Here is a 22,297-nt window from a genome sequence, read left to right on the forward strand (position 1 = left end):
TGATCTTTGAAACAGCCCCACTACTCTCAACAGTGGGCACCACTGTTCTCTCTGTGGTGTTTATCTACTGTTTTTCATCTACCCTCTGTCAATATGCTTTATCAGAAGTACACTATACATTTCCTGTATCTCTCTGGCGTCGACCAACTGAAACATACTGTTCAAAATGATTTCTGCCAAATTCAATCTACTCTCCCATACTATTTCCCTGAACACACGATGCTTGATAAGCTTGTTTGTAGTCCCACTGCCATCTCACTCATGCGACTATACTACTGTAGCTTGTTATAGCACAGCTTTCTTCACTGTATGGTTTAGTGCTTTACTACAGTCTTCTTCTCTGCGTGGCTTTGTGCTAACCTGGTTCCTGTGTTCGATGCTCCCTCCAGGACCATGCAGAGATTAACTCCACCATGCTGAGGAGCCAAACTAACACTGCGCGCGTGGAGGGCCTCAGGCCGGGCACTGTCTACGTGGTACAGGTGCGGGCGCGGACCGTGGCCGGCTTTGGCAAATACAGCAGCAAGATGTGTTTCCAAACCCTCACAGATGGTAAGGATGGCCGAGCCAGGAGAAACAGCTCTCTCTCTCTCTCTCTCTATCTCTCTCTCTCTCACACACACACACACACACACTCTCTCTGTCTCTCTTTCCATGTGTGGTTGCATGATTATTAGTAGGTGAGATGGAGGGAAACTGTAATGTTTGATTGCACTTCTATTTCTACAGCTAAATTAATTTCCTTCGCGGTCAGGTTTGAGTGTGTGTGTGTGAATATATAGAATGCTGAGTGTCTTTTGTTTGTGCAACTAGCTGCGCTTGATCCAAAGTGCTTAGCTAATTGGTTTTTCACCCGGCCCTTCTGTTGCTGGAGAGCTACACCAGAATGCGTAGCTGTGATTAGTGGTTGATGTGATTAATTTTTTGCCATGGGGGGGTTGGATCGTTGGAGAGGGGAGGGGCCGAAGTGGAGGTGCAACACCTGCTGCACTGGCAAGGTTGGGATGTGGGACCACGTTTATGTATGTGCAAGGAGGTGTGTGTGGTGGAGGTGGTGCCGCTACAGTCTTCATACCTCTGCCATCCCACGCTCCCAAGTCACAGGAAGTGCAGGATGGATACAGCGTTTGACTGGATATGTGTCAAATTTTTGAGATTGGCCAAAACACTGCTCCACTGTGCCATGTTTGACAGTTCGCCTGCTATCCTATTATGGGCATAGATCATATTGTATCAAAGACAGGAGTGACATTTCCACATTGTGTTGCGCTAATGAAGATGATAACGATGACTAAGACGGTGATGATCTTGAGGGAGGGGAAGGTGGGGAGGAGAGTAATGATGATGAAGATCATCACTGTGGCCATTTACCTGTGTAGAGCAGATGCAGCGGCGCAGTCCTGGACCCTCTGCTCTCCCTCACGGCTGCAAAATCTCTCACACACACACTCACACACACACGCACACACTGTTTACGGTTCATCTGTTGGCTTGCCGCCATAGCACGACATTCGTCAAAGCAATTAGCAGCAGACGCTAGAGAACTGACGACATCACACCCACGGCACCACCTACCCCCCCCCCCCCCCCCCCGCCCATCTCCTCACTCCCTGTCACCCGGCTCCCCCGTCTTGTCAAGCCATCTCCCCCGACCGGCGCTCCCCTCCCCTCCCTGCCTCTCCTCAAAATATATAATCCCTTTTGTCTTCCTGTCATCACGTTTTCATACACCTCCACAAGGTGTCCCTTCACCGCCTCTGCCAGCACACACACACACACACACACACACACACACACACACACACACACTGCTGCCAGGGGGATTTGATTGGCAGGTGTGATGAGAAAGAGGTGATTGGTCCATCAGCGAGGTGACTGATGTCACAGCTCTCCAGTTCTCTAATAGGCTGAGGCATGGAGAACTAACTGATTGTAATAGGAGCCTATTTACTGCTGGGACAGGTAGCTGTGTGATTTCTGGCTGTCAGGCAAAATCACCATTCTCATATGGGTGAAAGGGAGATTTATCTGGACCTCTCACACCTAATATGCATCAAAAGAGAACAGGAAGACTGTCTAGAAGCCTGAGCAGCTGGAACATCATTCACACTGTTTGGTTGAAATGTACTTGATAAATGTGCAAGTTAAAAGAGTGAGCAATTCCTGTCACATTGAGTTTCCCCAGATATCCCAGCTCTCTCACTGCTCCGAAGATGCATTAGTTCTCCCTTTATCACTTTAATCCAATAGGCCCATTCTACACGGGGGATTGGATTTAGAAGCTGCTGATTTGCCTGCAGCATGCTAAATGTTGCGTTGCTTTAACTACAGTACTCACTGGTGCCAAAGTCAAGGGAAGACAGGCACACAAAAAGATGAGTGAGGATTCTGCAGTGTATGTGTTTTTAGGCAGTCATTTAGGCTGTCCTCTGAACTGCCACCAACCCATCCCCGGCTATATTCGGCATGTCTGGGCTGTGTGCATGATTGGCAGCGTGTGACTTCTGTTTCAGCACCTCCGATACAACATTCCAAGGTGCACTTTCTCGTCCGCTCATTTCTGACAGCTATGGCGACAGAGAAGGCAGAGAAACACTGAGAGGCCCCCCCTCGCTCTTTCTCTCCACTAGTTTTATGCTTCTCTCTCTCTCGCGCTCTATCTCTCTCTGCCTCTCTCCTGGTTTATCAAACACAGCCTGTCAGTCAGGCTTGCAAAAGCTCACTGGATTTCACTCAGCCTCGCAGCTGAGAGATCTATATGTTTTCTTTATCCATCACTACACCCAGTCTAACCATTTCTGCTCTGCCTCTTCTTCTTCTTCTTCATCTTCTCCCTATCTCTCCCTCCTACCCCCACACCCCTCCCTGTGTGTTATGTAGATGACTTCAAGTCGGAGTTGAGGGAACAGCTTCCTCTGATTGCGGGGTCAGCAGCAGCAGGAGTGGTCTTCATCGTTTCCCTGGTGGCCATCTCTATCGTATGCAGCAGGTACTCACATGTTCCTCTCTCTGTCTCTTGCAGTACATGCAGACACAGTTGCCAACTTGGCCACTTTGTTGCTAGATTTAGCGACTTTTCAACTTGGTACGGCTGATGCCATGATTACCTATAAATCAGCTATAAATCTATTTAAATAAATAAATAAATAAATAAAATATATTAATATTGAAATTAGTGTTCAAAACATTCAGTTCAAAATTCAAATGACGTCATCTAGCAACTTCTTGCAACTCTTCGACCAGCCAATATGTACTTACCAGAGCTGAACCAAAGTTAGCAGCTAAAATATTTGAGGATACTTCAGGTAACGTTACACACCAGGCAGACCAACAGTCTCTAGTGCTTTCCTCCATGTATTATTTCATTTGTCAAGATCTTTCTAAGGTGACAGAGGTGGGTCATATAATTTGGGAGATCCCAACACAGCTGTCTTCCATCATCCGTTCGAAGTTGAAGTGGAACTAGGAACAAAAATGTAATCACTGGGAGAATTCGAGAGCCAGATTTTTTCCCCAAATGTGATTGATTCTCGAGCCATGACCACTGGGCTCATTTGCATAATATTAAATCTTTTCAACTTTTCTCATTGCATTGCAGGCCTGGTTTGCGTCACCACCTATCCTGTCATGCCATGTGTGCGCAGTTACTCACTTGTCATAGACAATGAATGGAGGCAAACTGATCGGACCTGTCCAGTATCAGAATTTCCCATTCCCTACAATAGTTGCACCGATAGGGGCATAAAACTGACACCTGGCAACTCATCTGCTATGTGTGTTTTTGGGACATATTAGCACTTGCTAGATATATAATTCATATCCACTAATAGTTAAATGTGCACAGGCACTGCCCATATTCTTTGAAACACATTTGAGCTTTTCACAGATACACATATGTTTAGAGGAAGCAATCGATTTGATGGAAAGCGAAGCAAGGTCAGCACAGTTGACACATTTGAAATGGAATATTCAATTCCACAGAGAACTAGGCTCCCACTTTGCCCTGTTAACTTACTCAAGCCCAACCAATTTAATTTTCCAACAGTTTGTCACATTGTCACATTCCCATCTTACTCCTCTTTAGAAATGTGAAAGTTGAATTTTCCGCTGTGCTGCGTGCGACTTTGAGCAAATAAGTGTTCATCAAACGGGCCAGGCTCTTTTGATGCTGAGGCAGAGGAGACAGATGAAAAGCACAGAGATCCTATCAAGGTCTAATTAAAAATCAGCTCATTTTCATAAACTTCATTTGCCATCACTAACCCTCTGCAACTGATTCAATTTCAGCCATGTCATTTTCAGGCCATGTAGAGACACACAGACAGTAATAAGGCCTCGTTTACACTTCCTTTCATCCTGTCGTCTCTCTCTCTGTCTCTCTCCCTCTCTCTCTCTCTCTCTCTCTCTCTCTCCCCCTCTCTCTCCCCCTCAGGAAAAGGGCATACACTAAGGAGGCGGTGTATAGTGACAAGTTGCAGCATTACAGCACAGGAAGAGGTGAGTCCTCTAAGAGCTCCTCCAAGCTAACGGCTAGTTAGCCATAATTATTTATGAATGCCCAACGGCCTGTAGCCTACACCTGATGCTCACCTGTCATGTTGCTGTATTGTCTGGTATTATGTGTTGTATGTGTTGTTTTTAAACATATGGTTCTCATTGTGCCTGGGGAGAGGCCAAAGATTTTCCAGCTGAGGTTAGAAAAAGTAGGCCTAATTCTATTCTATTCTATTCTATTCTATTCTATTCTAAATTGTAGGATGTTTCTAATATTCCTCAATAATGTGTTTTATTTAAGGGTAACTTCTAACCATAGCCAAAACATTCCTTTTGACATTGTGAATTAACCTGCTCTCTTTAGTCAACTCCTCTTCTCCTGTCATATGGTATCATATATACGTAGAGTGGAAATGAATAGGGAGTTGGCTAAAGAAGAGAACACCTTAGGTAGCAGACTTCTGTGGATTTAAATGACATTTTCCTTCCTGTGTTCAGTGACATTGACTGACACTCATCTCTCAGGGCGGGAAGATAGCCGTGATTGAGTCATGTTTTAAGCACTCCCCAGGCACTGACTGATGAGGGGAAGGAGCCTAGAGGGACACACACATACAGCCACACATACACACACACACACACACACACAAAAGGGTGTGTATGAGTTTTGTACCTCAAATGAAAGCCCTATGTACTGCCGACCTAGCAGTCTGAAAAGGGGCTCACTCGAGGGGATAGAGTTTTGTTGAGCCTGACACAGCAAAGCGTTTCAACACAGTTACTTTGTGTCACGGCTACAGCAGTGGCAGCCGGGGGCTCATTAAAAACGCTGCAGGCAGAAGAAAATGGCTCCCCTTTCTCTGTGGCAAATCTCAGAAGAGTCAGTTTTGTCACAGGCTATCTTTGAGAAAACCAAATGCAATTAACATAAGTGGGAAAAATAAACAAAAGATGAGAGACGCTTACAGCCCTAATTATCAAATAAGCAATTTGAAGTGGAGAGAAAATAAAACACTGATAAGGGATCCTATTCATAGGTTTATTCCTTCAACCCTCACACCACCACCACTCATAACGTAATCCCCCAACCCATGATGCATTGTTTTCTCCTATTCTCTCAAGATTTGACTGACAGTTTTGTAATTACAGTATTCAGCGCAACAATAAAACAGGGCCACTCAGCCAATTGTTTTGGGTGAAACTCCAATCCCAGCTGCCTACTGTTCCAGCTGTTGCCGCACACATCAGGCGATGTCTCCACAGATTAGTTTATCTCCAGCCTACCTAATGTGACAGGCTTGAAGATGCACATTGTTCCCTACTGTAAGGTCAGTTAGAGGAGTGCAGCTGAATGGTCATGGTCATGGATGTCAGGCTTTAAAACATTATAGAGATCACCAAGCACTGCCCCAGTGGGCGGGATGTCATGACAAGCAGATGGGAACACACGCATGAACACACACACACACACACATCCTTCCCACCCATGCATCGTTGCTTGTGTGGCCTGGAGAAATAGCCTCCCTCAAAGCCACAGACACATTTTCTTTATAATACCCACATCAGCACACAGCAGTTATCACCAGCACCCATCCACACATATTACACACACCTCCCTGCATCTGAGACTATTGCCTGTTTATCCTGAATGCAGCCATCCCCTTCTGCTCTTATCCACACATCAACAACCTGTCAACATCAGTTGATTAACAGACAGTTGCAAGCATTTTTACTATACGCCCTAATACATCTGTACATATGACAACCAACACATCTTCAAGTCACACGTGTTCCAGCCCCGTTTGTCGCTTGTGTAGCTTCAGCTGTTGTTTGTGCTTCAGCATCTGGTGTTCCCACCGACTGACGAGTGGATTAGACACACAGTTAACAGATCTGGTTATGGTTCGGTGCCAAATATGCTTATACTTTGATCGGCCCTTTTGCCTGTCACTGCATGCTGCAACTATAGTAAGGAAATTAAATCTATGTAGAGAAATGAATACAAATGGCAGTGAACTACACAGTGTTTGGGGTAAGGCAAAAACAGAATTGGCAACCATCTGTAGATTTGCTTTGGCACTGGCCTCAGATAATAGCGATTTTCATCATTCTACAGATTATAGGTCAAACCGTTTATTTCGTGATCAGAATTCCATTTATCACACTGTGAGGATTTGCAGAAGGCACTGCATGCCTGATAAACCCAAATTAACATTTTACTATCTATACCATGTGGCCGTTAATCACATATGATTTTTAGATCCCTCTATGATTTTCCTACTAATAACCCTCAGTGTGCATCTGGTGATTGATTTTCTCACATCAAACGCTGGATAATTAGTTTGTGTTTATGAAGTAAACTCAACTCATTATATTCACATGGCCACAGAGTAGATTAGTGTGTATCTTGGACCCACATGAAATGGGAATATATTTACTATAGGCCTATGACATATTGGAATTGTTTATGTTAATTTCTCAAAATGGATAATCACATAATGTTAAATGCAAATATTGACAGGCAAGAGGAATTAGAAGAAATTATTTTTGCCTTTGCAAAAGCCTGTCATATGAAAGAATTCCTGTAACTTACAAAGATGGCATTTATGAAGCCACTGTTTCCTTCTGACAGCGCCGTTAGTCTTTAGGCAATACGTAAATGCTGTGTTCTAGGACAATCAATTTGATTTTACCCATAGCCAGTAATAGATTAATGTAAGCATTAGTGCCATTGGGTTGATTTGTGGATACATTAGGGCCATTCAGTAAAGGAGCAGCGCAGACTAATAGCAGGGTAAATGCTGGACATTGGTGAAAATAACATGGTTAAGTGCTATGCAGTAAACAGTAATTTATAATGCTGATCAACTTAATGCTCTTAACCATTTGAACAATTGTGTCAGAGCCTAGAGATTTAGTTCGGATTTATAGATGTAAATTCAATGGGTTAATGAGTTTGTCTGTTTTGCCTATTTATGCTTTATATATGGCCATCTAATCGAAAAGGGCCGTGTATAATGTGGCCATGAGTCATTGCGGTATAGCCACACAGAGTTGTTGTTTTATATGTTAGTAAAAATAGAATTGACGTTTGGATACATTTGCTCCATACACTCAGATCAAGGAGCTATGAAATATTAAAGCAGGAATCTATTTTTTATCTGACGGCCATAAAAAGATGAGTCCAGTTAAACAGGGCTGCACCACAGGGAGAGAGAGAGATAAACTGTTTGCATTTTAAATTATACATGAAAGTGGGCTCAGGCCTGTGGATTAGAAAGTAATGGGTTCAAGCATGTGCGGGTGTGTGTGTGGGTGTATGTGCGTGTGTGTGTGTGGGGGGACGTGTTTGTGTACGTGTGTCTATGTGCATGTGTGCTTCTGACTGTGAGTGTATGTAGTCTCCATGTTTGTTGTTGTATATGTTTCATGCAGAGATTTTAAGTCCCACCCAGCGGTGCTGTTGAGTGAGCTGCTTGGCGACACTTGTAAATAGAATGTCATTATGGCATGCAAAGCTGTAAACCCTCTGATGGATTAACTTAAATCCAATCTGTATGGAATCTCTAATCAGCAATTACATTCACACAGACAGGGTTCAAGGCAATTAGTGCAGTAACTAGAATCAGCTTCCAGTCAAGAGTGAGGTGAGGCACTTTGATCCCTCCAAGACCAGACCTTATCCTCTCCCCCCGTCTCTTGAGACCCCGCCCTCTCCCTGTGTTGCTCATGCAAATGAACAGGCACAAATTGACTTGATGGAGATGGGTTTATTCCAATCATGGCTGCCAAGGTTTTGACTAAACAGCTCTGAGAGGAGGGCTGCCTCTGGGTGTCAATGTAGAAATGATGATTTGACGTCTGCTTGCTTGCCGTTATGTCCGTGCTGTGGCAGCATGTATTGAATGTGTTTACAAGTGTTGTTCAGCAGTCCTCCCCACCCGGCCTGTCGACCCAGAAACAATCTGTCCTCCGTTTGCAGACATCTCCAGTCTGTGAACTGAGCTCACCTATCGCAGAACGGCATAAAGAGCCAGTTGATAGCGCGGTGGTTTTATCTCTTTATGAGCTCCTATAGGGAAAGGCTTCGGGGAAATTGGTTCTACCACTATCAAAGAGCAGAGACTGCTAGGGTAAGGGATAAAAGGGAAAAAAAATCTGTCTACATTTACTCTTTCTATATCCCTCCCTCTCTCTCTCTCTCTCCCTCACTCTCTCTCTCTTTCCTGGTCTGCTTTCCCCTTCCAAACACTGAATCATCAAACCACCATTTTGTTGTCTGCTCTACTCGGAGGAGAGGTTGTTTCTGTAATGGTGCGCACATACTATTAAATGTGTGCAATATGTGTTAATTCATATTCATTTACATACTGTAGTACTCTCGCCCGCCTCTGACGAGGACCATAGAGTAAATGGACTCATCATCATTTACCACTGTTAAGAGCTTGTAGTGATTGTAAGTGATGCTGTGTCACACACCATGATTTAAGATGTGACTTGAAGTGTGAGTGCATTCACCAGCCATTTCACAAGACATCAACCAAAGAAAAAAAAAAAAGAACAGTTTCCTCTTCTGGAATGCTCACTGAGCACTTTGGTTGTTCTAGAACTCTCTTTGCGAGCCGACATGTCTAACTGCCCCTCCCCACTGGGCTGCCCGACCCACTTCTCAGGCTCTCCGGGGATGAAGATCTACATTGACCCCTTTACCTACGAGGACCCCAACGAGGCCGTCCGCGAATTTGCCAAGGAGATTGACGTCTCGACTGTCAAGATCGAGGAGGTCATTGGTGCAGGTACAGTAAATGAATGCTGTGGACCCAATGTTTTTGTGTGCATGTGAACATGGATTCTCATGTTTTCACGTATTTCTGTTCATTAATGTGTTATGTATACAAGCCTACATGTGCAGACTAACAAGTTTAGCCTGAATCTGTCTGAGGTCCGAAAGCCCAGCCCCTTTGGTGGCCCCATCTGATGGGAACATGTCAAGGGCCCATGTCAAGTGCACTAGCAGCATATAGGCCAGCTACCCAGGGACTTAATGGCAACAGAAATAACTCAAGCCTTGTGGCCCGCTCCCTGGTCTTTCTCTGTCTCCGGGTCCTCTCAAAGGAGCTCTCGGTCATGTTCTGCCTTGCATCATCTCTTTTCATTTACTTCAACATTACATGCAAGAGATGTACACTATAATTTTCTGCACATCATCTCTTATTAAAATATATTTTTTTGGTGAAATTCATTAACATGTAATTGCTAATTGCTTTGAGGTGAATGCCAGCAAAGACTGGAGACTAAAATAGCTTCAGCCTAATATTTGTGCACTTACCTGCTGAAACAGTTTATTATGTGCAGTGTGTCTCCAACATGTCCTTTTCAACAGGACAGGACACACCTTCTTTACAGCATGGAGGGCATGCTGATACTGTACAGTATGTGTTGGTTCATACAGAGGCTGAAATACCCCTGGTAATGAGACCAGGCCTGGAATAGCTCCTGCAGGCTGGCCTACTCAGCAAGCTAGGTGTGAGGAAGTGACAGAGATAGGATAGGGGTAAGGATGCAGGGGGACTAGCTAATTAAAGATTTCCGTTTTTGTTGATTTCACTGTGTGGTATCTCTGCAGGACACCAAGGTGGTGATAATTAATCAAACGGGTTCCAGATATTTACCGGATAGTGCTTGGCTGTTATTCTTTGATTGGGGAATATGAATCCACTTGGCAGACTTTTTTAAGATAGATGACTACTGTGAGTCAGTGGAGCCCTACTGTTCATAATGCCTTGAAGGAGCAATACTAAACAGAATTGGACAACACTTAGCATGCCTGATGTAGACTAAATCAAGATCTATAGCGCTCTTGGTAATATTTTTGCTCAGGCACAAGGGATACAAATTAGCCTGATAAATGAATAGATTTAGATCTAATCAACTCTCCTAAGCTTTTGTCTGATATCTTAATCAGTTTTTGTTTGTGACAGTGCAACAACAGTGCGCCTCTCTCTGTTTTCCCCCCTAGGTGAATTTGGGGAGGTGTACAAGGGCCGTCTGAAGCTGCCTGGTAAGAGGGAGATTTACGTAGCCATCAAGACCCTGAAGGCGGGCTATGTGGAGAAGCAGAGGCGGGATTTTCTGTCTGAGGCGTCAATCATGGGCCAGTTTGACCACCCCAACATAATCCGCCTGGAGGGCGTGGTCACAAAGAGCCGTCCAGTCATGATCGTCACAGAGTTTATGGAGAACGGTGCCCTTGACTCTTTCCTCAGGGTGAGTGATTTTTTGTTTTACATACTAAACTGCATCTTAACAACGTGCAAACAGTTTATATTGGGTGAAGGAGCTCTGATACCTCATATCACTGGTCAGGTCTAATGTTACCATGCCGCGAGTGTTAATATCCTCTTATCTGGTGAGTCCAAGAAAGTCATATTCAGGAGAGGAATGGAAACCTTGCACTATGGAACTGAGGAGCTAATTGAGAATAAATGGTTGAACAGGCCCAGAAAAGGAGTTCAGGCTATGAATCCCCCCCTAATAGAAATTTAAATCAGCCTTTTGAACCATTCCAATGCAAACAGAGAATATGTTTCATGACAATGAGCGTGATTCAATCATTCTTAATTTGAGAATTTCCGCTGTAGCTGTCCCTATCCTATAATTTCTCCATTAATGCTTGGAGCTATTAATGGACTCTTCGCTCTCTCTTTTGTAGTTGGGATTGAGCGGACATACAGCTTAATCAATATTCAACCGGCTTTTTTTCCTCCTTCAATCTCATGGATTGGTGTTCCATTCCACTTTGATCTAGGGTGGGTTTAAAGGGACCCTTTGAAGTTGGCTTTGCTAACCGCCACATCCGACTTGTGTTCCCATCGATCTCCCCTACCCTCTTATTTGTTAGTGTGTGCTGGGGTTCAAAGCTTGTTCTTCAGAGCATTCACACATGGGTAGGGGCACCATGTGTGGATGTTACTTATAGAGATGTATGCCTGCATGCCAGAATGGAACAATGCTCTAACACCCACAATGAGCAGGATCGGCTTCAGGAATCCATTTTACTTATCTAATATTTGTATTCTCTTCCGCTAGACATTAAGAGGAAGTGAAAGGCAAGACAAGGGCTCAGGATGTCGATTTTGTGATGGGAAAGTGTAAATAACAAATAACTTGAACCAGAGGGAGGGGAAGGAGCTCAAAAACAGAAATAAACAGAAATAATAACTTGCTTTAGAAAGAGGAAGTGTGTCATGCACAAATAGATGGGCAAGGCGGCGAGGTTAGGCTGTTTGTCACTTTGTTATGTACGTTCTAGGTGTGACAGCACATCTTGTCCCCTTGCCACTGAATGTGCCTTTACTTCCCAGCTGTGGTGACAAGGATGCGTCGCCAGGCTTTTCTAATTCTGGGAGAGGGTCCCACTGGACGGCCCTGATGCTAACTGTAACTCTGAGGACATCATGGCTCATCTAGTCTGGCTGGGCTAGTCTGTGTAGTACATCAGAGATCATTGCTGAATAGAGAACCAAATTAACACAGTAGATATTCAAAATAATAAGTAAATTTGAGCCTGGAAGTTTTAATTGCAATACAGAGATAGAATCAGTCAAGGATGTCTCCATGACTCGGTAAAGAACCATCATAATTAGTTCATTATCATTAAAAGCAGTAACATTAGCATTTGCTGAAATCTCTCTGCCTATCCTCCAGCTATCCCCACTTATGTTAATGATGCCAAAGATAATATCTAAATAACCATTTTCATTTGTTTCTCCTCTCTCCTTTAGCAAAACGATGGTCAGTTCACAGTGATCCAGTTGGTGGGAATGATGCGCGGAATCTCAGCAGGAATGAAATATCTATCGGAGATGAATTATGTCCACCGTGACCTGGCTGCACGCAACATCCTGGTCAACAGCAACCTGGTGTGTAAAGTGTCAGACTTCGGCCTGTCCCGCTACCTACAGGACGACACCTCAGACCCCAGCTATACCAGCTCTCTGGTGAGTGCTTGTACTATTTGTTTCTGTTGCTTTGAACAAAACATATGCATTGAATGTATCGTTTGTAAAGGTTTTTGATTACTAAGGCAGGCAAAATGCACTAAAAACCCATCACCTGTCAATCTCACCACTTTTGTTTCCATCTGACACTGTCTCTTATTCTTTTTGAAGATCTTAGAAATCCTTCACCTTTTCAGTACCTTTCATTTTATAGGAGCCGTCTCTCTTCTTCCTCATCCTCCTCCCTCCTCTTCACTTCACTCTGCAAGTCACGGACAGGAGGTCTGTCACATCTTCATTAGTGTGGAGACAAGCCTCCTCTGGGAAGGCCCCTCTCTCGTTGACATGCCCGGAGTGCAGAGAAACCAAAGGGCATCGCGGCCTCTCAAACTGACAGCTCCCACCCCCTCTCTCTCCCTCCCTCCTCTCTCTCCCTCCTCATTCATTATTACTGGGGCATCATGGGAGGCTTTGGCTCCTCATTAACTCCTCCACGCTACAGATCTGTAATTATTAGCAGCCATCGTTAGTTCATCTTCTGCCTCTCCTCTCCTAATTCAAAACACACTCACACCCTCGCAAACACACACGGCACAGGTCATTAGGACTCCCAGCATGTCTGAGTGTGTGTGTGTGTCTGTGTGTGTCTGTGGGAGTGTACAGGCATTCATGTGTACATGCATATGCATCTATGTTTTTGCGTGTGTGTGTGTGTGTGTGTGTGTGTGTGTGTGTCTGCAACACCTCATTGAGTCTGCTTTGAGACTAGAGTGCAAATGAGCTTGTTTTACTGCAGATGTATTGTGTGTTGCTGCCTGCAGTGTGAAGACAATAAGGTCCTATGTAGGGGAAACTGGTTTATAGAGGATAGAGAGGATAACCTTTTACCCTGCAATTTACTGAGCCCTGTCCTGCAGTTTACCTGTCATCAGCCTCCACTGGTCCTACACAAGTCAGTGTCTATTCTTTGGCCAGTCCCATTGGTTTACCTGGGAGTGAAACTACTCAGTTGTTTGATAAAATTACCTTGGGGCTTTTTTTTTCTGAGAATGATTCATATACGTACATGTATATACGGTGTTATGTAGGCACAGTATATTATGAATAAATATGAATATGATATGAATATATTATATTATGAAAAAGTGCCTATTTTAGGATTTGCTCAAAACTTGAGATCAAAAGCATGCAGTCAAACTGGCTGTGAGTCATTGTGCTACCCAGGTATGAAAAGAGACTTCTGAAAATAATTTGTCTTCATCTAAATATAGGAGAAGAAAAAAGACAACAATACACAATACACAATGTACTTTATTTCCACTTTCTCGGCTTAGCTCAGGTAGCAACCGCTCCTGTATGAGGATTATTACTAAAGCAAACACACACACACACACACACAAACAGACACACGCATATATACACATAGACAACAAGGCCCTGTGGAGACTGCTGATTGACAGGAGATGGCAGCTCAGGTGTGAACAGGAAGTGTGATAGGGGCCGGAGGGGATGTGACCTCACATTGGTGCGGTTGGGAGCTAATTGCTCCCCAGGAAGAGCTTGCTTTGTCTGTCTGACCCCTGTGGCTAAACCTTGCTGAATGGGTCTTATTGAGCAACAAAGAGGAGCAGCGCCTCTGTTGTCTGTGCCGCTGAGCTTGCTGATATAACAGAGAGGGAGTAAAAGGTGGGGATTGGATTATAGATTGTGGTCGGCATTTTGATGTTGTTTAATGCAAACAAAGTCTCCTTGAGGGCATTATCTGGAGAGTCAATAGAACAGGTGAGGTTTGAAGTTCGAACCTGGGGAGTTGTTTTGATGGCAACACAGTCAGGTTATTTTGATGGTGTGTTTTTCCCTGATAGAGATTTTAAAATGAGCACATCAAAGCTTTGGCTGCGCTTCACTCTCTTACTGAGTGCCGAATTATTATCATAAGCATCCAGATGAAATCTTCAATTCCATAACTATTTTTGTTCCTTCCGAATCAAAAGAGCAATTTCATTCAGATCCCACTACACACTGAGAGGTTGAATCCAGTTAAGTTCTCAAATTATTCCAAAAAGAAATGCAATTAACTTTTCCATCTGAAGAGAATGCATAAAGCGCTGAGCTGATGTTACCATAGACTTCCATTTCACCTGTTTTCCTGACCCTTTATCCCCTCTATTCTGGGGAACATGCCATCTGTGTTTAGGACACAAGCATGGGGGGGAGTCGGGGGTCCTTGGGTCTGGTACATCGTCCTATAATTAAGCCATGCACGGTGCCCTTCACTTCCCGACCTCTTCAGCTTATGACCCGACGCTAGCCAATCAGCGAGCAAGGCTGGCATGGCAGACAAGGCCGCGGGAATCAGGGAAATTAAATTCCGCTGACATGCAGTGATTTACATCACCATCGACCTCCTCCTCCGGCAAATTAATCACTTCTCTCCCACTACTCCTTTTCTAATTTTTCCCCACATTTCTAGACATACCAATTACAGTGCCTGTGGTGTGATGCTGGATGTATGGTTGGGAGGGCATGCTGGTAATTGTGTTAACCCTGGATGTGGGTTCACTCTGGATCTATGTAGTGGAGGTTCCAGACAGAAGGGGGCTGTCCTCCCTCTCTGTTGGCTGCTCACCAAAGTCGTGATTAATTAGGCTCACAGGACAATGTTTGGATTGCACTGGTCTTACTAAGGTGATATGTGCTAATTAATTTAGAGAGTTTGGGTGTGCTGTTTTGTGTTTTGCTGCAGCAGTGCACTTTCTTGTGTGTGTGTGTGTGTTTGTATTCATTGCCTGATTGGATAGACTTGGTTGCATGGTTTCAGGAGTAACCCACAGGCAACTCACCAGCTGGGGGTGAGATGTGACCCTGCTAATCTGGCAGAGGAGAGGATTGATTTTTGGACACCCTGCGGGCCAGGAAGACTTTCACATCACTCTCTTTATTTATCAATCCATCTATCCAAGGAGACATCCATCCATCCATCCATCCATCCCTGCATCCATTTATCTATCCATCCCTTTTCTCTGGCTGTCCACTTCTGTCCCATTCCAAGGCTTTTCCCTGAGGGACATACAGGCACATCTGAAGGACAAGCTCAGTGTGGGTGTGACGAATGGTGCGTCAAACTGTTTGCGGTGGTCATGATGTGTGTTTGTGTGTGTGTGTGTTTTATTGTGTGTCTGTGTTCATGGGTGAGTGTGTTTGGCAAGCGAAAGCTAGAGGTCTATTTGTGGTCATTGGGGTTTAATGCACAGTTAGTGGTGAAGATGACAGAGCTTAAGTGGTTGATAGTGAGAGTGTGTGTGTGTGTGTGTGTCCGTGTTTTGGCGTGGGGGCGTATAGCGTGTCAAGTCTGAAAAGGCTTGGATAAGTGGTGTTACACTTTCTATTGAGGGTTCATGCCCAGAGGGCCATAGTGAGGGCGGCATGTACGGTTCAAGAATCTCCGCTTGGGCCTCAGCTGACGTTGTGGTAAGGCAGCCTTTGCCTTGCATGTCACGCAATGTGTATGTTGCGACTGAATGAGCATATATGTGGTTGGAAGTGTGTGTTGTGTTTTTGTATGTCTGTGTGTACACATGTATGTCCCCAAAGTGCTTTTCTGTGTGTGTGTGTGTTTGTTTGTGTCATTGAGGCTGAGAGGGGTTGAACGGCGAGGTCACTCGGAGCCCGTAACAAAGCTCATCCGTCAAACCCCTGTAACTTGAGTGACATTCTCTCAGCTCTGCTCCGGCACTCACATACTCACTATGTGGACCGCGCTGTTGTTTCTGTCATTTGTCTCTTCTATTTGCATCCTTTCCCCTCCTCTCTGGCTTCGGGCCCATGTACTTTTTTGGCTTGTCTATTCTCCTTGTGGTGAAATATTTATGCACCTCAAGTTAAGGGGACAGAATCTCAAAGTAAACAAGAAGAGAAATGGGAACATGTCCATTTGGACTTGGAAAAAGCAAACGGAGAGACTTTCTCTTCCGCCTGCTTTTAAGGACACCTGTATGCAGACATAGAGCCTATATACATCAACTCCTTGAGGCAGCAAAGTATATTGCAAGATTTGCCCTCCTTCCCATCGGGACTGACGAGCTGACTTGATGAACTCTGTGGGATAATCTAGCACCGCCAGCTTCTTACATAAGAAACATAGCAAACTGGCGAGCATCCTACCTGTCTCGCAGTATACAAGCTTGCTCTGTGGTCCTTCTCTCAATCCTTTCATCTCCTTTCAGATGGATGGTACCAGCGTGGAAAAACAATGTCGATGTTTACCCATGTTTTTGAACAGGCCTTGTCTAGCTTTGCTGTACTTTCTTTTTTTTTACTACTTTTTGCCTTTGCTGTTGTTGTTGCTGTGACCTTTCTGTGCTGTGGCTGCTAGCCTCACCTTGATAGTCACAACCCAGCTCACCGCTGGCCACGCCCATATGACACGGCTCCCCAACAACATTGGAAAGCCACATTTATTGTCATTTTAATCCGAAAAAAAGTTGCATATTGCAGCTTCAAGGGTTGAACCTACAATAAGAACTCCAGGCTTATATTATGCTCATTCTTAACTGCAGGGAACACTCTAACATCCCACCTTGCCCTGGTTTGTTTTTTATCTTTTGGTTTGTGTTTGAAACTAATTATGATATTTCCAGGGTAATTTTATTCAGATGGTAGAGTTTAATTTCCTCAGTCTCGGTTTAAAGGCAGCAGGAGAACATCCAGGCATGAACATTAATATGAATGTGGAGGAGGTATAGATTCTGAAAAAAATATGACCCATACCTGATTCCTGCATCAAAGAGGGAACAACCATCCAAAGCTCCCACCTTGATTTATACCTTCTGTCATGTGTGCCAGAGTCAGTATGAGGTGAGCATTGATTCACCATCTGTGGCTGTTGGAGTGCATTTGCATCTGAGTAGGATTCACAATGAAGTAGTTTGTGTACAGCTAAATCACTGAGGGAGTTACTTTCTCTATTGGTGAGCCTATGTCTCCATAATGAATATTACTGCATAGTCACAAGAATTAGGCCTATATATAATATTGGTGCTTTTACCAAAGCATTCATTTCTCTTCAAAATAAGAGCTTCTCCCCTTCAAACTTAAAGGGCTGACATGATTATTGCTTTTCTCATAATGTTCTTATCAAAGGTGGAACTCCCTTTGTAGCAGCTTTAACAAAATAGGTTGTGAGGCATAATATTAGCCTCAACGTTAATGGGAAAATCAGGTCTGTTTGATGCGACCTCAGGTTGCGCTCCAACGTGATAAGGCTCTGTGTGGATAATTGCCTGTATTCCTGTGAAGGAATCTAACAGGGGTCAAGGTCACTGTCTAATATTAAAGCATGGGATAGTAAAATGGGATCCTTGCTAGGTTTAATTTGAGGGTCCCAGTGGATGCAGGAGACGTCGAGGGTGAGGTTGCACTGAGGGATTTGGCATTTCTGTTATACTAAACATGGTACTTATGAAGATGGGAAGGGATTTTAATGGATCAAACAACAAAAGACACCGTGGAGAATGCTGAATAATCTGATTGCTCTGATTCAATCTGAGTCATGTAGGAGGAATTCAGTGGCATGACTCTTTTTTCTTAGTTATTAGTGTATTCTCTCCAGACCTGGGAAAACAATAGAAAAAGATCAGTAAAATGAGAAAATGCTGTAGTTTATAACTTAAATGTAGTAAATTGTACTTCCTGGCAGCAGTGGTTTTCAAACTGGGATCAGATAGTGCAGCAGACTGAAGGTCCCCAGCAAAATCAAGCATAGTTTATCATGATTCAATTTCCCAGAAATAACCGCAATGATGGGGGCTATTCTAAGCATATGTTTCATTCCTCGCTGTTATCTTCTCATGCACAGTAGAGAAAAGTTATGGAATTCTGTTGCTATAATCTAATTTAAAAACAAAAGATCTACATGTCTGACAAAATCGGCTCTTGAGTTTGAGGTGACTTCGGTAGGGTGAAAGGCCCATGTCTTTCTCTCCAGCAGACGTTCCCATGGGTGTCTGTGAAGCCAACATCTCTCTCATCACCCCCTTTCTTTTTCTTGTTCTATTTTTCCCTCTATCACTCCGTGCCGCTCTCCCTCTCTCTGTCTATCTCTCTCTTTCTCTCTCTTTCTCTTTCTCATTCTATTTGGGCAGACATCCAGGGCAGATCGTTGCTCTCAGGATTTCATTAAACGGCTGTTGATGGAGCACTCTCCCCAGCCTAAGTAAATGTGCTCAAGACCATTTGAGTGTGCATTGTTTGGAAATGGATTACTGAAGTTGGAGGAGTAAGGGAGAGAAGGAGAAGGGGGGTGGGGGGATGTGGGTGGGGGTGGGGGGATAGACAGAAAGAGTCAGATCTACATATTTGTCTTCCAGCTCAGGGAAAAAGTTTATTTGAAATCTTTAAATAGCTTCTGTGAAGTGAAAGAGCCGTAGAAAAACAAGACCACAGGAGACAGGCAAGTGAGAGAGGAGTTTGTTTGGTGTTTGATGTAATGACAGACATTAAATAAATCAAACGAGACACGCTGGACTCTTCTTTTTCAATTATGTTTTTCTGGGACATTGCTGCAAGTTTGATTGATGCACTGTTGATTGTACTTTGACAGGTATTTTGACAGGTATTTGCTCTGGATTTTACTTCATTCTGCAGCGCAGCAGCATGTCAATGACAGTCTACATTCAGGTATTCGGCACATCGGTGGATGCATAGCTCAAGCCACCGCAAAGACATGACAGGTGTTTCATATCCTTGGTGTGTACCTGTGTGTGTGTGTATACATGTGTGTCTGTGTGTGCCTTGCCTGCACACACATTAGATGTGTAACATCCAGTCACTGATCACTGGGTCAAGGGACCATAACACGTACACACACTACCTGGCCTCCACATGCTTATCCTTCAGCCTTCAGACCTGGCTGTCACAGGAACACACCGGTGTCATCGTGATCCTTCTTAACCCGACAGTCCCGCCACAACCTCATTGCAATCCCACTCCAGATGTATCACTGGCTGTCACAACTGGTCACGACCTGTCACAGCCGGTCACAACCAGTTGGAACCAGTCACGTACTATGATCTAATTCTGGTGACATATGGATGACGGCTCGCTCATGTTTCTCGTCCAAGGTGTTCTTCTCTGTCAAGACAATGGAGTGAGTAGGGGACGCCTAGATGTATGTGTAGGTCACACACAAGTTGTGGGAATGCACACAGGCATGAACACATACATGCATGCAGGCAAGCATATGAAACATGGCCACACAGAACAAAAATCCCAATTTTTATAATGTCAGGGATGGTTTTTTGACAGTATGTGCAATAGCAGCTTTGAGTTTATTACAGGTTTTTATGCCCACATAAGCACTCACTTTTCTTTTGTAGTGCGAACATTTGTCAACCAGAAAATGTACCCGTCTGGTACCATTTCTCTGGAAAATTGGTTACTGTCACAAAGTCACCCTCTTTAGTTATTATCAATGGAGTTTTGTAAAGTATCACATGATGACATTACAGATTAGTCTTCTTTAGGCTTGTTAGTTCTCTTGTATCTGCAGTAGCTGTGGGAGAGTCTGGTTCATGTACACAAATTCTGAGTAAACTGTATATTAGGAATATGTGAATTCTGTTTTAGGGGGGATTTTTAACTTCAAGGCCAACAGAGAACAGCTTGTTCCTTTTCCAGTAGCCAGTACAACATAACGCGTACTATCCTAAGAACTCTTTCCAGGGCTTCACAAAGCGACTGTGTTTTGTGTTGACACTAGGTCTGTTTTAATTCCCATCGTCACTTACCAACTCATTCCCCGTGGTATTAACTCTCTTTCTCATGAAAAAAAAAACAAAAAAACAAAAAAAACCTCCAATGCTTTTTATTATGTATTTGCCTCCCTCCCTGTTTGCATGAGCTGTTCAGCACTTTATGTTATTAAAGCAGGATTTTGGCAGAGCCATCACTGGCCCACAGCGGTAATTACTAAGGGTTTGCATAGCTGCCTGCGACTCAGCCGCCTTGGAAATGTTATTACTAAGGCTCATCTCATTGGAGGCGCATTGGGAGCTTCTTGCACAGCCTGTGTCTTTGCTCAGGCCATTGCAGTGACACTCAGCTCATATCCCACCAGGGTCCCGGGGCATGAGACCAGATGTACAGAGCGAGGAAGGGAGTAAGCGAGTGATGATAAAGAGAGGCCGTAATAGAGAGCGCTGTGCTCGGAGCGGGTGTTTTTCTCATGTTGCTTTGTGTTTTGTTTCGTTTTTTTCATTTTTCATCTTGTGTATGCGTGTCCAAACAAAATAATCGACTTGGAGCATTGCCCCTGACAGAGTGAGAGATGAGGGGATCGGCTTTTTTTTGTCCATTGGTAGGGACGGTGTTTGCCTTGTATTCATGTAGCTCCATTGCCCTCAGACAAAAGAAAGGGCAACAGAAAGTGTCCCGGGGTCTGGGTTTAGATGAAACGATTCAGATATGAACTAGTCTGAGATATGAGAAAAGCATTGAAGTCGCTGGGGCTTAGATAGCCTTTATTCGACTATTGATCTCTTCCTCACTCTATTTCTTTCTTGCGCTCTCATTTTCTCTCTATCTCACACTCATGCACACACACACTGCACCATTGCCTCATTCCATCACTGCTACATGCCCCCCCCACCCCCACCCCAGTGTGGCTGGTGTTGCCTCGTCGTGTCGCAGTGCGTCCTGACACCAGTCTCCACCAGGGGTCAGAGGTTAACTCTCTGTTCAGGGTCAGCAGCTTCTCAGAGGTCAAACCCCAGAGAGCTGCTCATTAATGAGCTCAGTCTGTCCAGCTCCGCACCGCCGCTCAACAGCCCACATCAGAAACCTGCATAAGTGTGTATAGACACACACACATACACACACACATACACACAGATAAACCTCTGTATGGTTATTCATGTCCAGCATTTCAAACAGTACAGCAGCCGACTATATGGAAACACCCAGGAATACACACTTTCTGAAGCTCATCCTCCATGTCTTTTCTCTCTCTCTCTCTCTCTCTCTCTCTCTCTCTCTCTCTCTCTCTCTCTCTGTCTGTCTGTCTCCCCCTCTCAGAGAGAGAGCTGGGAACAAGGTGGTCTGTGTGGGTTTCTCCCTGGGTCTGGGTTTGTTTCCAACAGCGGCTTATCTGCAAATGCTCAGGTTCAGCTAATTGGCATTATTAAACTGGCTAGCTCAACTAGGATATAAGGGGAGGTGCTGTGGGGGGCACAAACAGGGATTAATGTGTGTCTGTCTGTGTGTGTGTGAGTGCGTGAGTGTGTGTGCACGTGCAATCGTTCATGTCTGCACTTGTGCGTGTGTTCCCAAGTGTGTCTGTATGTGTGCGTGTGCGTGCGCGCGTGTGTATGTGGGTGTGCGTGGAATTTTAAGCAAGCTGCTGTCAATTTCAATCAACGGCGCGCGTGGCATGCCTGGGGCCCAGGTAGCCCAATTACAGACAGACACGGTCGACATGCGAGCAGAAGCCCGGGCCTATCTCCCTTTATTCAAACAGGGCTGTGGGAGAGGAGACGCTAAACGTAATGTTGGTCGATGTGTGAAGGGCGAACACTGTTGGGAGCCGCTGTTGAGGCAGAGGCGCTATCTTGTGTGCGCCCTGCCTGCCGGAGGATCGATACACTTGGAGGATGAAGGGATGAAGCGGTAGAGAGACGGAGGAGGACGGTAGAGGCAAAATGGGGGCTAATGGTCAGCTTTGAACAGCTGAAAGGAATGTTGCAATACAAACAATTTTGGACTCTGAATTTTCTCTTTTTCTCTCTCTTTCCCCCCCAAATCACTTT

At 44.5% G+C, this 22,297-nt stretch overlaps 1 protein-coding gene across 1 annotated transcript in view; it reads left to right on the forward strand.

Moving 5' to 3' along the window:
* The window catches only part of LOC139662245 (ephrin type-B receptor 1-B), a 146,615-nt gene that overhangs the window by 115,919 nt on the left and 8,399 nt on the right, over nucleotides 1-22,297 (forward strand). Inside the window, exons 7-12 of the mRNA XM_071540889.1 lie at nucleotides 390-552; nucleotides 2,881-2,989; nucleotides 4,433-4,497; nucleotides 9,168-9,290; nucleotides 10,514-10,761; nucleotides 12,279-12,494. Coding sequence (XP_071396990.1) covers nucleotides 390-552; nucleotides 2,881-2,989; nucleotides 4,433-4,497; nucleotides 9,168-9,290; nucleotides 10,514-10,761; nucleotides 12,279-12,494 — 924 coding nt within the window. The remainder of the gene's footprint in view (nucleotides 1-389; nucleotides 553-2,880; nucleotides 2,990-4,432; nucleotides 4,498-9,167; nucleotides 9,291-10,513; nucleotides 10,762-12,278; nucleotides 12,495-22,297) is intronic.

The sequence above is a fragment of the Centroberyx affinis genome, unplaced genomic scaffold, assembly GCF_046629955.1.
Source record: "Centroberyx affinis isolate AG114_WGS23_722 - 3 ecotype Tasmania unplaced genomic scaffold, CSIRO-AGI_Caff_v1 ptg000213l_1, whole genome shotgun sequence".
NCBI lineage: Eukaryota > Metazoa > Chordata > Actinopteri > Beryciformes > Berycidae > Centroberyx > Centroberyx affinis.